Source organism: Podarcis filfolensis (assembly GCF_964270895.1).
Source record: "Podarcis filfolensis genome assembly, chromosome: 14".
NCBI classification, from domain to species: Eukaryota; Metazoa; Chordata; class Lepidosauria; order Squamata; family Lacertidae; genus Podarcis; species Podarcis filfolensis.
The window spans coordinates 23,875,161-23,888,843 of record NC_139616.1 but is presented as its reverse complement, the minus strand read 5'-3'; the positions used below and the strand labels follow the sequence as shown (position 1 = coordinate 23,888,843).

The window sequence follows — 13,683 nt, the reverse complement described above, 5'->3', positions numbered from 1 at the left end:
CTTTAAATTATATACATAATTATATACATGTGCATATTTTTTACATTTATATTGACATTTTGGGAATGTTTCCCCCCCCTTTTTTGAGTTTTATTTATTTAATAACGTTCTTACTTTACATCGGTAAACATTATCATATTACATTACAAGGCTTATTATAATATAATTTAGGGCTGAATATTTTGGCTTGTTTTTCTTGTTTATTCAGGTAGCCAACATAAAAACTCCAAAGCAGATAGACGAATTCATTGAAATACAGTGTTCCACAGGGACGTGGTACCAGCGTTCTTTTGTTAGAGTGACAACCACCCTCAAACAGGTATGGGAGGGGGATGGTGGTGGCACCTGAATGCACACAACAACCAGTAATGATTGATTGCCTAGATCTGTCATTGTGCTACCTGCCCACACAATGAACAGGTCACGGGATTGCAACCTTTCCTGATTACATCTGGGTGCAGTACTTTGACCACCCAGCCTATTAATCAACAAATATCTGGTTTCATGTAAGGCTCTCAACTCAACAGAGATTTTTAAGTGGCTCAACCACCTGCGTTTTTACCAAGCGATTAATTGCATATAGATTATGTTATATTATCAGCTTCGGTAAAGGTGTCTTCCTGACATACTGAAATAAGTGTAAGTGTAAAGGTAAAGGGACCCCTGACCATTAGGTCCAGTCGTGGCCGACTCTGGGGTTGCGATGCTCATCTCGCTTTACTGGCCGAGGGAGCCGGCGTACAGCTTCCGGGTCATGTGGCCAGCATGACTAAGCCACTTCTGGCGAACCAGAGCAGCGCACAGAAACGGCGTTTACCTTCTTGCTGGAGCGGTACCTATTTATCTACTTGCACTTTGATGCACTTTTGAACTGCTAGGTTGGCAGTGTAAGTGTACATTGGAATTAATAAATAACACTGTCACTTGTTGTTAAGTGGGGGGATGGGACTATATTTGTTGGAAGATCTTTAATACCATATTTAAGGCAAAGTACCTTTCATATTTTATTTTTTGGTTCCCTATTCCAGTGATACACCAGAACTTAATTGCCTCTGGCAGCGACCTCAGTTTTAAATTATTTAAATTGCCCCATAGATTAATCAACTAATCTTCAGTTGATTTATGTCATAGTGGGTTTTTAAGCAAATGTAGGATTTGAGATAAATAAATCCTGCTTCACTGAATCTAGCCAGCTGGCTACAATGTAAAAACACTGAATGAAAATACTCATAATAAATTATTCGCCATTTCCACAAACAAACAGGTATTTGTTTTTCATTTTTGGAGGGGATATAAGCTACATAAGAAGTTAGTTTTCTTGGGACTTTTTCTGTAACTGATTCTTTGAACAATCCTTTTCTTTTAGGTTATGGACAATGTAATATACTGTCTGACAGCCCAGTACAGAATGAACACGCTGTTCCTGGCAATTGTGTGGTTCTCAATGGCCTTAAGGTATGTGCCTTGGAATTCACAAACCTGTTATTAACCAGAGAGTTGGAAGATCAGCCAGTCCAACCCTGCAAGATCTCTTAGTACAGCATTCCTCATAGCTGGCTATCCAGCATGTGCTAAAAACCTTAAATAAAGGAGGGCCCACCGCTTTCCAAGGCAGTCTGTTCTACTATTGATACAAAGGAAGCTACCTTATAGTGAATCATACTGTGGGTCCCTCTAGCTCACTGGTTCTCAACCTTGGGTCCCCAGATGTTGTTGGACTACAACTCCCATCATCCCTGAGCTCTGGCCTTGCTAGCTAGGAGTGATGTGAGTTGTGGTTCAACAACATCTGGGGACCCACAGGTTGAGAAAGGCTGCTGTAGCTCAGTATTGTCTACACTGACTGGCAGTGGTTCTTCCAATTTTTAGAGATGACACTTTTCCAACCCTCCCTGGAGATGGATATGATTGAACTTGGGCCGTCTGCAAACCGACCAGGTGTTCTACCACTAAGCTGCAGCTTATTCCACAAGCAGAGGTTCCCAGGTTTCATCTCCAGCATCTCCTAGTAAGGACAAAAAAGACTTCTGTCTGAAACCCCAGAAAGCTGCTGGCAGCCAGTCTAGGCTATGGTTACCAGACGTCCCCATTTTCCGGGGAGATTCCCCGGATTTACAAATCTGTCCCCGGACAAAATCTGTCCCCAGAATGTCCCTGGATTTCATTTAATGTCCCTGGATTTATATTTTAAGTGTTGTAGATTTATTAGTAAGGAATGAATGTTGCGTGATTGGTTCAACGGCACAAGACATATCATATGGGGATTTCCGGCGAGGCAAAATGGCGGGCGCCACAGCAGCGAGCAGCTCCTGAAGCCAGCCAGAACCAACTGCGCTACCAGGCTGGCTCGGGCTGCTGAGACTGCAGCTGCCACCGCCACTGCCGAGGGGGAACCGGGGATGCCCGGTGTGTTAACTGGGGGAACCGCTGACACCCCCCCCCCACGACCCAAATCGAGCCGGGAGCGAAAGCACCGAGCCAACCTGGCCGACTACCTAATGGCACTCTGTGGCCAGGAAAACCCCAGAGCCAACACAGGGCGAAGGAGAAGAGGAGAAGGAGAAGGAAGACAGAGAAAGAAGGAGGAGATAAAAGGTGGAAGCCCCGATCTTGCAGCGCTACTTCCACTGCCGAGGAGAGGTAGGACAGCACCGGGAGGGCAAGGATATGTGGCCGAGCCCAGGCCCAATCCAAGCCTCCTCCATGGTGGCTAGCACTTTAAGAGAGCAGGCTGGGGCCCAGAGGAAGACTGTGCAACAGAAGAGACCACAGAAGAGAATATATTACTTCTTAATTATTTTTTTAAAATAACTTTTCTTTTAATAACTTTTTTTTTCTCTTTTCAAAAAGAAAATAAAAAGTATCCCTGGATTCTTTGAAAAAAATCTGGTAACCGTAGTCTAGGCAATACTGAGCTTGAAGTACCAATGGTTTGACTTGGTATAAGGCAACTGCCAAGTTTCCTGTGGGTAAAGTCTGCCTGAGACATTTCGCCAGTCTTAGCAAAACAAATATTTGCTACTTTTGATAGACATTGCCTGTTTCCTCAGAGCAACAAACATTCAAATCAGAAATACAGGAAGCTGCCTTGTAACCCTTGCAGGGCTAAATAAGAGCAACAGGAACCTGTCCTGAACATTTCAGAGATAGTTTATTTTCCCATCATTATCTTTTGGGAAGGTTAGGAACTTAGGAAGCTGCCATATACTGAGTATTGATTGGCAGTGCCTCTCCTGGTTTCAGGAGAGCCCTACCAGAAGATGAACCTGGACTGAACCTGGGACCTTCTGTATTCAAGGCATATTCCACACTACTGAACTGCAGCCTTTCCCCCAAAGACCTTGTTGTTGTTGCTTAGTCATTTAGTTGTGTCCGACTCTTCATGATCCCATGGACCAGAGCACGCCAGGCACTCCTGTCTTCCACTGCCTCCCGCAGTTTGGTCAAACTCATGCTGGTAGCTTAAAGAACACTGTCCAACCATCTCATCCTCTGTCATCCCCTTCTCCTTGTGCCCTCAATCTTTCCCAACATCAGGACCTTTTCCAGGGAGTCTTCTCTTCTCATGAGGTGGCCAAAGTACTGGAGCCTCAGCTTCAGGATCTGTCCTTCCAGTGAGCACTCAGGACTGATATCCTTAAGAATAGATAGGTTTGATCTTCTTGCAGTCCATGGGACTCTCAAGAGTCTCCTCCAGCACCATAATTCAAAAGCATCAGTTCTTCGGCGAAGACCTAGGCTTAGACCCAAAGACCTAGGAACATAGAAATCTGCCTTATATCATGTCAGACCCTTGGTCTGTCTTGTCCAGTACTGTCTACACAGACTGGCAGTGGTTCTCCAGGGGTTCAGGCAGAAACCCAGCTCTTGAATAGAAAAAAAAATCAGCAGGCATTTAAAAGTTGAAACAGAAGGCACCTGCTGAATCTCCAAAAACTGGGCTAATGACACAAGAGGCTCAGTTTCTTCTTGTTGTCAAATGGGACTTGTCAACTTGGGGGTGACCAATGATGCTTCTGCAGATAACCTCAGCTGGGAGATAAGGGTTCAGGTGGTACCCTGGACTTAAGTTATCGGTATTAATATAAAGACCTTCAACCTGGATCAGTAGTAGATGGACAGTCAGTGCAGATGTTTTAACAATGATGCTACATATTCTTGGCCAGATGCCTCCATCAGCAATCTGGCCACCACAATCTGCACCAGCTGGAGCTTCAGAGCCAGGTCCAAGCGCAGCCCCACAAACAGCGCATTGAAGCAATCTAGCCTTGAGGTTATCAAAGCATGGGTAACAGTTGGCAGTTCTCTGTGTCACAGTTCTCTTCTTCCTCTTGCAGTTACTATGGCCTTATCGTCTGGTTCCCTGACATGATACGGTACTACCAAGAAGAAGCATATAAGTCCCGCGAGAAAGTCTTTAATGGGGAATCAGTGAAGGATATCACCTTCAACTTCACCTTGGAAAATCAAATCCACCGGAATGGGACATATTTCAATGACAAGTGAGCCATCACACCCCACCTCACCAAAACAGATTCAAATGTTTGCTTATATGTGTGGCGTCCCGGGGGAGCTACTATCCCACTGATCCTGGCTGTGGCAGCACCTTGGAACAACCAGAGATGATGGAAGTCACTTCATGATGGAGATCAGTGAGAGATTACCAGTGTGGTGCCCTTGAGCTCCCTTGAGCACCCTTGAGGTTTTTCTCTGGTGCCCACAGAGACTCTGAGCCTCTTATTGCCTTTTTAGTCATGAGGCAGAGTGTGGGGCTACTTTATCTCCCTGGAAAAATATAGAGAGCTGAAGGAGGAAGTGAGGAGGAGGACATACTTTCCCACTTCCTCTTTCAGCTGTATGTGCTTTTCAAGGCCCAGATCCTTTGGGAAAGGGGTTTGTATATTCATACTTTCTGTCTACCCCCCCTCTCTCTCTCTGTGTGTGTGTGTGTGTGTGTGTGTGTGTGTGTGTGAGAGAGAGAGAGAGAGAGAGAGAGAGAGAGAGAGAGAGAGTTTGTAAGAGAGAGAGAGAGAGATCTCTCCAGGGGACAGGTGAGAGGAGTGACCAGAAGGTTTGCTGCCAGGTAATGGTGGCTGGTGCTGATTGGGACGGGTAGGGTGGAAGGCAGTGAGCCCAGCAATAGATGGAGCCAGAGCAAATGGTGTGCAGAGCCCACTAAGTCTAGTTTCCCCCTCCACCCTCCTCCCTGCTGAATTCTACAGGGGTAACACTGAGACTTCACAGGAGGAAGCTGATAGTCAGTGCTACCCTGGGCTGGTTGTACATAAGAAGGCTGGCAGGTGGGAGTAGGCACAGGTTGGGAGGATAGTGCTTCATTTGGCCAAGTGGCTTAGCCTCCAGTGGCACTTGCTGAAAGAGTCATATCCGTTGCTGTGCCTCCTTTTGCCTCTTGGCTATTCATGTTTGCCTTTGGCTCTGCCAGTCGATAATCTGTGGCCCCTGGAAGGGTTCTGTAGGAGAGAATATGGCCCTTAAGCTTTTATCCTTGTATGAGATAAAGAGTGACCCATAAACATAATAACAGCAGCAACTGATGAAAATACTATTTTTGCTAATTCAACATCTATACTGGGAAATCAACTTGGATATCTGTTATGATCTAAATGAATTAAATTACACATGCTGATAAACTTTTGAGCTTTGGGCTTCAAGGAGCCATAATTATTTTTAAATCACCTTTGGACATACTGACATCCAGTGGTCATGTAAGGAAAGGCACATCAAGGGCCAGCTCTCACATTACTTTTTTTCTGAAATATCATATTAAGGCATATATTGCAGCTGAAACCAGGGGTGCAGAAATTTGCTTGATTCTCATATTTTTTTTTATGAGAATCAATCAGAGTGGAAATTCCGAAACCCGTATCCAACCAAAACACAGCACTCTTTTGAAAGTTGCACTACTCTGAACTTTGCAATCTAGTTCGCCAACCAAAGGATGCAGACAAAATGCATATATTAATGAAAAGTGCATGCAAAAATGTGCATATTTAGTGAAGAGAGCATAGGAAAAGGTATTCTATTGTGGAGGAATTGCTTGGACAAAAAAAAATCGCACATTCTTCTTCTTCTTCTTATAAAAAATTGCAACTGTCCACATAAGAAGGCTCTGTCCATGTTCACTAACTGCAGTAACAAAATAATATCACATTATCTATCTTGGCTATATTTGGTTGCATCAGTTGTCCATCTTTTTTAAATAATGTTTTGTATTCTTATTTTTCATAGTACAAGCAAGTAAACTTCCACCTCATTGACAAGTTCTTCCCTGTTGGTAAGAATCAGGTGCAAGATAGTTGATCCCCTTGTTGCTTCTTACACCTTCTGGGAAATGAAATTGTCAGCAAGGCAATTGAGGAGTTTGTTGGGCCTTACATTCTTGGCAGACTTTGAGTTTCAGCTATCCTGGCATCTGTTGGAACTCAAATCAATAATCAATAAGAGGGAAATCACACAGAGGTATAGAGAGATACCAAACGGAGTCTTTCTTCCAACATATTCATTTTTGTTCACTGAAAGTACCCTCCCCCTAATGAGCCCCTAATGATTTTGGAGTGAAGTTAAAGTGTTTGCATATGAAACAAAGCTGAAGTAGATTGCATCAAACTCACTGTCTTGGCCTCTGGTATCTTAAATTGTGTGTGTTTATTTATTTTTTTAAAAAAGTTCAGGGATAGGCGCTTGCTTCAAATGAAGATGATGGTGAGTTATTTTCTATGTTTCAGGTTCATCAAAATGAAGTTTCGAGATGTGACTTTTGAGGACTCTGTGTTTGAGGAATGCTACTTTGAAGATGTGACATCGAGCGAGACCTTTTTCAAGAACTGCACCATTATAAAAACTGTCTTCTTTAACACAGGTAACGCGAGAGAGTGTGTGTTTCTGTGTTGGCAAAGTGCATCTGCTGGCTTCTGACTGTGTTTTCATTTATAGAAAAGCGGAATGAAGTGAAGAGATAAGACTGGGAAGAAATCATAATAACTTTGATCTGGTCTGTTTTTGCAGTACACAATAACTTAAGCGCCATTGTTCCCTGTTTATCAGGAATGGTAACAGATTTTTGGTATCTGGTCCTGCTGCTGCCTTTGGGGAATATTTTCTGAACAAGTTAGTAAGCGTGACTAGGCCTTGCATTCTTCAGATTTCAGATACTTCCTTTGGTCTCGTGAAGTTAGATGGGCGTGTGTTATATCTTAAGGGCTCCCCTCTGTAAATGATAATGCAAGTCACTTTAATTACTTCAAAAAAAATCTCACATGTTGTTTGAGGACCCTGCTGTGCATTTTTCTGAATGGTGCACTAGACATCTGCTCCAAAGTTTAATAGGGGACACAGCCATGTCAGTGTGCATCACACCATGTGACAAAATTATGTACTTTATTCCGGCATACTTTCCTGCCTTTTTATGGGTGAATCATGGGAGAACAGAAACCTGCTTATATGGAAAGGGTTGTTGTTGTTTAGCCGTTTAGTTGTGTCCAACTCTTCATGACCCCATGGACCAGAGCACATCAGGCACTCCTGTCTTCCACTGCCTCCCGCAGTTTGGTCAAATTCATGCTGGTAGCTTCGAGAACACTGTCCAACCATCTCGTCCTCTGTCGTCCCCTTCTCCTTGTGCCCTCAATCTTTCCTTGTGCCCTTGTGCCCTTTTTATGGGTGAATCATGGGAGAATAGAAGCCTGCTTATATGGAAAGGGTAGGGGAGTAGCAACATTGTCCAATGACGTTCGTTGGGATGCCCACTGGTGCAAATGAAATTTGCCGTGACGTGGCAATCTATCCATCAAAAAGTCACACTTCCAGGAAAACTAACACAGTAATTCCCATGTTTGAATGCAGTATGAGTTCCATCCATCCACCCATCTTTCTCTCTCTCCCCGCCCTCCCTAGACCTCTACAAGCACAAATTTGTCGAATGCAAGTTTGTGAATGCCACCTTCTTGGAGCAGAAGAAGGGCTGCCACATGGATTTTGAGAGGGACAACGACTTCCTGGTTTACCTTGTCGGCTTCTTAGGCAGCCTCTCAGTCTTGCCAGGCAACATTATCTCAGCCCTGCTGATGGACAAAATAGGTCGGATCAAGATGATTGGTGAGTGGGGAGGGATGACATATGTCAATGTGGGAGTGGTCAGAAAGGTCCCCCCCCCCACGTGGTTTAGTTGGTCTCATGCCAAAAATCTTCTTTCCAATTTCTCAAAACTCTTCCTCCATTGAGAAGGAGGTTTTCACTTATTATGCCTTGCCCTCAGGGCACTTTAGAATCTGTGTCAGCACAGGAACTTGAGCTTACCATCCCATTGAAAGGTTTGCCAAGAGTGGTGGGGGCTGGTGCCCATTGGAACTGGTAGGGCAGAAGGCAGGGAGCCCAACAGTAGGTGGCGCCAGAGCCAGTGGCAGGCAGAGTCAACAAGCTCACCCCTCCTCTTCCCTGCTGAGTGCTGCAAGGGTCAACACTGATACTAAGGAGGAGAAAGCTGACAGCCAGGGCCACCCCCTATATCAAGTGTTATTCCTTCACATTTGAGCTTGTCTTATTTCTCTTCTTTATATTTTTTTATTAAATTTTCTGTTTTACAATTTAGAATATTCATTTAAACAACCTTAAAGTATCAAAAACTCCCCTTCTTCTCTTTCCATGGTTCATTTTGCATAACATAAATCCCTTCATATTTTATATAAACTAAACCATTCAGTGGGACGCGGGTGGTGCTGTGGTCTAAACGACGGGGTGAGCTCTCGTTGTTCAATCCCAGCTCCTGCCCACCTAGCAGTTCGAAAGCACGTCAAAGTGCAAGTAGATAAATAGGTACCGCTCCGGCGGGAAGGTAAACGGCATTTCTGTGTGCTGCTCTGGTTCACCAGAAGCGGCTTAGTCATGCTGGCCACATGACCCGGAAGCTGTCTGCGGACAAACGTCAGCTCCCTCGGCCTATAGAGTGAGGTGAGCGCACAACCCCAGAGTCGTCCGCAACTGGACCTAATGGTCAGGGGTACCTTTACCTTTTTAAACCATTCAGTATTCCATTATTACATCCATCTAAACTTATTTACACTGTTGAATTTATATTAATGCTGCCAACGTTTTCAAGTGTACACAATCGCCCCCCACCATATATTCAACAGTCATTTCCCAATCTTCTTTAAACATATGTTCTTCTTGTTCTCTTATTCGGTGTGTTAGGTCTGCAAGCTGCACATATTCCATCAGTTTAAGTTGCCATTCTTCTTTGGTTGGGACCTCACTCATTTTCCATTTTGGGGCTAAGAAAACATGGGCCGCAGTAGTGGCGTACATAATTAACCTTGTCTTATCTCTCCCTGCCTCCTCTTTTGTTCTTTCTTGCAGGGGGTTCCATGCTGATCTCTGCCGTGTGCTGCTTCTTCCTGTTTTTTGGCAACAGTGAGTCGGCCATGATTGGCTGGCAGTGCCTATTTTGTGGTACCAGCATTGCTGCCTGGAATGCGCTGGATGTGATCACTGTGGAGCTGTACCCCACACATAAAAGGTGACTCTTCCCAGCAACCTCCCTTGGGGTCAGGAAGGAGGGTGGAGACACACACAGGGAGATTTCCAGGGGCTGAAGCTTTTTAGCATGGCCCTTCACAATTTGAGAACAAACCGGTGTAAATCTGGAGCTGTTGGCAGTGGCATCGCTGGGGGGATGGAAGTAGGTTTGGGGTGAAGCACTACTGCTTATTTCACAGCCCAGGAGAGGACGTTATTATCTGGCGCTCTGTTTGCTAATCTCCTGCATGCCAAATTGTTTTTAAAAAGCCCTTTCTCAGCAAAAAGAATTCACTGTGCTGGTCTGCAAACCATATCAATATAAAACCAGGCAAAAAAAAAATCATAAAAACCACTTGAAAGCAAATACAGTGGTACCTCAGATTAAGAGCTTAATTCGTTCTGGAGGTCCGTTCTTAACCTGAAGCTGTTCTTAACCTGAAGCACCACTTTAGGTAATGGGGCCTCCCACTGCTGTTGCACCGCCGCTGCGCAATTTCTGTCCTGAAGCAAAGTTCTTAACCCGAGGTACTATTTCTAGGTTAGCGGAGTCTGTAACCTGAAGCGTATGTAACCCAAGGTACCACTGTATATATATTTAAACCAAGGATGCACCAATGTGGTGAACTGAAGTTAAGATTGGGAAAATAAGAGCCTGATCAGAAGCCAAAATTGACACATCTGCCCATCCCTACAGCTGACTTGGCTGACTATAAAAGAGGCCAATTCATGGAGGAGAAAGCTATCAATAGCTACTAGCCATGATGGCTATGTTCTACCTCCACTAATGGAGGCAGGATGCCTCTGAATGCATGTTGTTGGGAGTCACCAGTGGGGAGAGATGCTCTCAGGTCCTCCCTGCAGGCTTCCTGTTGGGGCATATGGTTGACCACAGTGAGAATGGGATGCTGGGCTAGATGGACCTTTGGCCCAATCCACCAGGACTCTTCTAACCTTCTTCGGTGGCTGTGTTGCTTTGGAGGTTAATATGAAGAGGTCCTTCCCTTCACAAATGTACCACTGGACCACTGCCTCTTGGACCGTTCCCATTTTAAACTCCCTTTGCTTTCTCTCCCTTCTCCACAGAGCCACAGCCTTTGGCATCCTCAACGGGCTCTGCAAAATTGGGGCCATCTTCGGGAATGCTATCTTTGCCTCCTTTGTTGGGATAACCAAAGTGGTCCCCATCCTCCTGGCATCCTCCGCTCTGGTGGCAGGAGGCCTCCTTGCCCTGAGGCTGCCAGAGACTCGCGACCAAGTCCTGATGTGAGCCGCCCACAAGGGACAAAGGAAACGTCAACAGACGAGATGCATTTAGAAGAAAATTGGGGGAAAGCCTGTCAATATTTCCCTGCCGATACCTCAGATCTGAGGAGGGAGGGGGAGGAAGAGGCACCCCGCTGAGATAACGTTAACCCCTTAGTTCTAGGACTGTTGTGAAGTGGTGATGGAGCCCGCCTGTCTAGGGCTGCACCCACACGCGCACACCCTGAGCTTTGCTCATTGCTTCAAAGCTATCACTTGTTAGGGGGTGAAGCCCCATTTTCCCTCTGAATGTGTGTGAACATCTCAGGCACTAAACCAGTAACAGAAGAAGAAGCTGCCTCGTGATCGTGCATGTTTGTCTAGATGTGTGCATTGTGACGGGTGGCACTGGGAAGTGAGCCATTCCTCACACAAGTGACCCTCTCAGAGCTCAGCTGAATGGCTTGATGTCTACATTTCTATAGCTTTCCGGGCAATTAGCAAAAAGAAAAGGGGGGGGGATGAATATAGTTTTAAAACTGAAGCCCATTCACCAATGGTAGCTGGTCCTCAAGAGAGATCACAAACCAGATGGTTTATTCAGGGGCAAGACTACCCTTTTGGGGAGTCAACAGCCATTGACTTACATTTTGCGGAGGGCGGCCTCATATTTCGAGAACCAAAACTGAGACGCCCAACATAGCTTGTTGTGTTTCCTCAAGGAAAGCTGCTGATCCTTTCATACATTGGACCTCCAAGTTGTCTAAAGCAACCATCACCACCTCTCTCTCATAGGTATGCAAGTGAATCTGTAGGAGATTCTGCACACACACTTTCCATTTCATTCTCATCAAGTAGTTTTCAAAAGAACAAAACAAAAAAACAACAACCACAGAGATATTCCAACTGTCCACAATAATTTTAACTGGATCTTGTGAGAGAGGAAGGCTAACACAAGTTTAAGCCACCAGTCAGTATTTCAAATGCGTTGAGTTTGGGGGCATCACTATATTAAAAGAGTATAAATTGTTGTTGGTTTTGATCTAGTTTCATTCATGTTCTGTTCCTTGAGCATCTTATGATTCCTGAAACCAAATATGTACATATCCTGCAGTGTAAATAGAGCGCTTTTGGGGGGAGGGGGATATTTGATCAAGTATAGAGTACGGTATCTGCAGGAATTTACCAGTATTATAGCCATATTAACAAATGATAAATGTCTGAGTTACTTATATGTAGACTGCCATCTTACTGGAACACTCTAAAGCACAGTTTGGGGAGTAGCCATTTAAATTGTTTTTTGGAGATTTGCACTCGACAGAAGGTTGTCATATGGCATGGCTGGATCTGCCCCTTCAGCCAAGGTTGAAAGAATAAAAAAAAACCTTCAGGTTTCAGGACTTGTTGGTCTCGAACTGTCTTATACTCAAGAGATCCAAGCTTGGCTGCTGAATGGAACGGACCATGTTTTGTGGCAAAAGCAGAGAGCAATATCACTGGCATCTGGCATCAAGAATGGCTGGATGGTAGACCAAAGGATGCTGAGCACTGCTTTGAGCTGTTGTTGATGAGGCCATGAGGACTCTGAGGAAGAAATGATGGAAGATACGATGCACCTTGATGCTTTTATGAAATGTCCGTTCCCAACGGGGAGCCAAAGACTCTCCCCAACAAAGGCTTTGCTTCTATACTAATTCATCTAAAATGGATGGAGGCTTTGCTACGAAGGATTTCCTTCGTTGGAGATGATAGTGTTTTAAAAATAAATAATAATAATCAGGAAAAATGAGCCATCCTCAGAGAGCTGCAGTGCAAACTAGCCTCTCATTACATAATAACGCTTCTCCGGGCATAGACAGAGTTGAAAATCAGCTGATTTATGCACATTCTCAGATTGCATGGACCACATTTTCTTCTTCGTTCTACTCAATGAGCTTTAAAGCCCTGGTTGCTTCCTTCCTGGCATTAAAAAGAAAAAGAAAAAGCCATATTGTCTTTTCCAACCTTAGAGAAAAAAAGGACAGGGCTGATTCCAAATGCAGACCTGCATTTCTCTTGTTTTCCTCTTCTGACTCTGCATCTATATGGACGCCTTCATATCTGTGTTGACACTTCCTCCTGATAGCTGTGGGATCTGGGGCTATAGCATAATATGTACAGAAGACATGTATTCAATAGATGTTGTCACCATCCAGGAATCTGCATTATAAAATTCTTTTTTGGGGGGGTGGGGGTGGGAGGAAGGATCAATTGTCATGAAAACGCTGTTTTGTAATCCTTTGTCAACCTCCACTGAATGTGTCCACTACTTTGAATCAATTCATGTCATGCAATGAAATTGCAATAAATGTAAACCAAACGTGGTGTATTTGAAGGTTAAATTTATCTGTAGTTTTCTTAAGCCATATTCACAAGTAATTCTGGCTACCAACCTTTTTCCTGTGCTGAAACAGGTTTGTGTCCTCCTCTCCCCCACCAAAATAATAAGGGGGGGGGGAATAAGGGGGAGAGCCCCAAATCAAGGCCCCATCTGCACTGCACATTTAAAGCAGTATCATACCACTTTAAACAGCCATGACTTTCACCCCAGAACACCCTGGGAACTGCAGCATGTCAAATGTGCCGAGAAACTACAATTCCCAAAGTTCCCTGGGAAGAGGGATTGATTGTCAAACCACTCTGGAAACTTTAGTTCTGTTGTGGCTGGTGGGAGTTACAGTGGTACCTCTGGTTACATACTTAATTCGTTCTGGAGGTCCGTTCTTAACCTGAAACTGTTCTTAACCTGAAGCACCACTTTAGCTAATGGGGCCTCCCACTGCTGCCATGCTGCCGCCGCCCGATTTCTGTTCTCATCCTGAAGCAAAGTTCTTAACCCGAGGTACTATTTCTGGGTTAGCAGAGTCT

General features: G+C 44.6%; 1 protein-coding gene across 1 annotated transcript in view; it reads left to right on the top strand.

Annotated features, from left to right (window-relative positions):
* Positions 1-11,643, top strand: part of SV2B (synaptic vesicle glycoprotein 2B) — a 70,425-nt gene extending 58,782 nt beyond the window's left edge. The window contains exons 7-13 of the mRNA XM_083586553.1: positions 209-319; positions 1,367-1,455; positions 4,338-4,502; positions 6,747-6,880; positions 7,915-8,115; positions 9,373-9,532; positions 10,618-11,643. Coding sequence (XP_083442679.1) covers positions 209-319; positions 1,367-1,455; positions 4,338-4,502; positions 6,747-6,880; positions 7,915-8,115; positions 9,373-9,532; positions 10,618-10,801 — 1,044 coding nt within the window. The 3' untranslated portion in view covers positions 10,802-11,643. The remainder of the gene's footprint in view (positions 1-208; positions 320-1,366; positions 1,456-4,337; positions 4,503-6,746; positions 6,881-7,914; positions 8,116-9,372; positions 9,533-10,617) is intronic.
* The last annotated feature ends 2,040 nt before the right edge of the window (positions 11,644-13,683 follow it).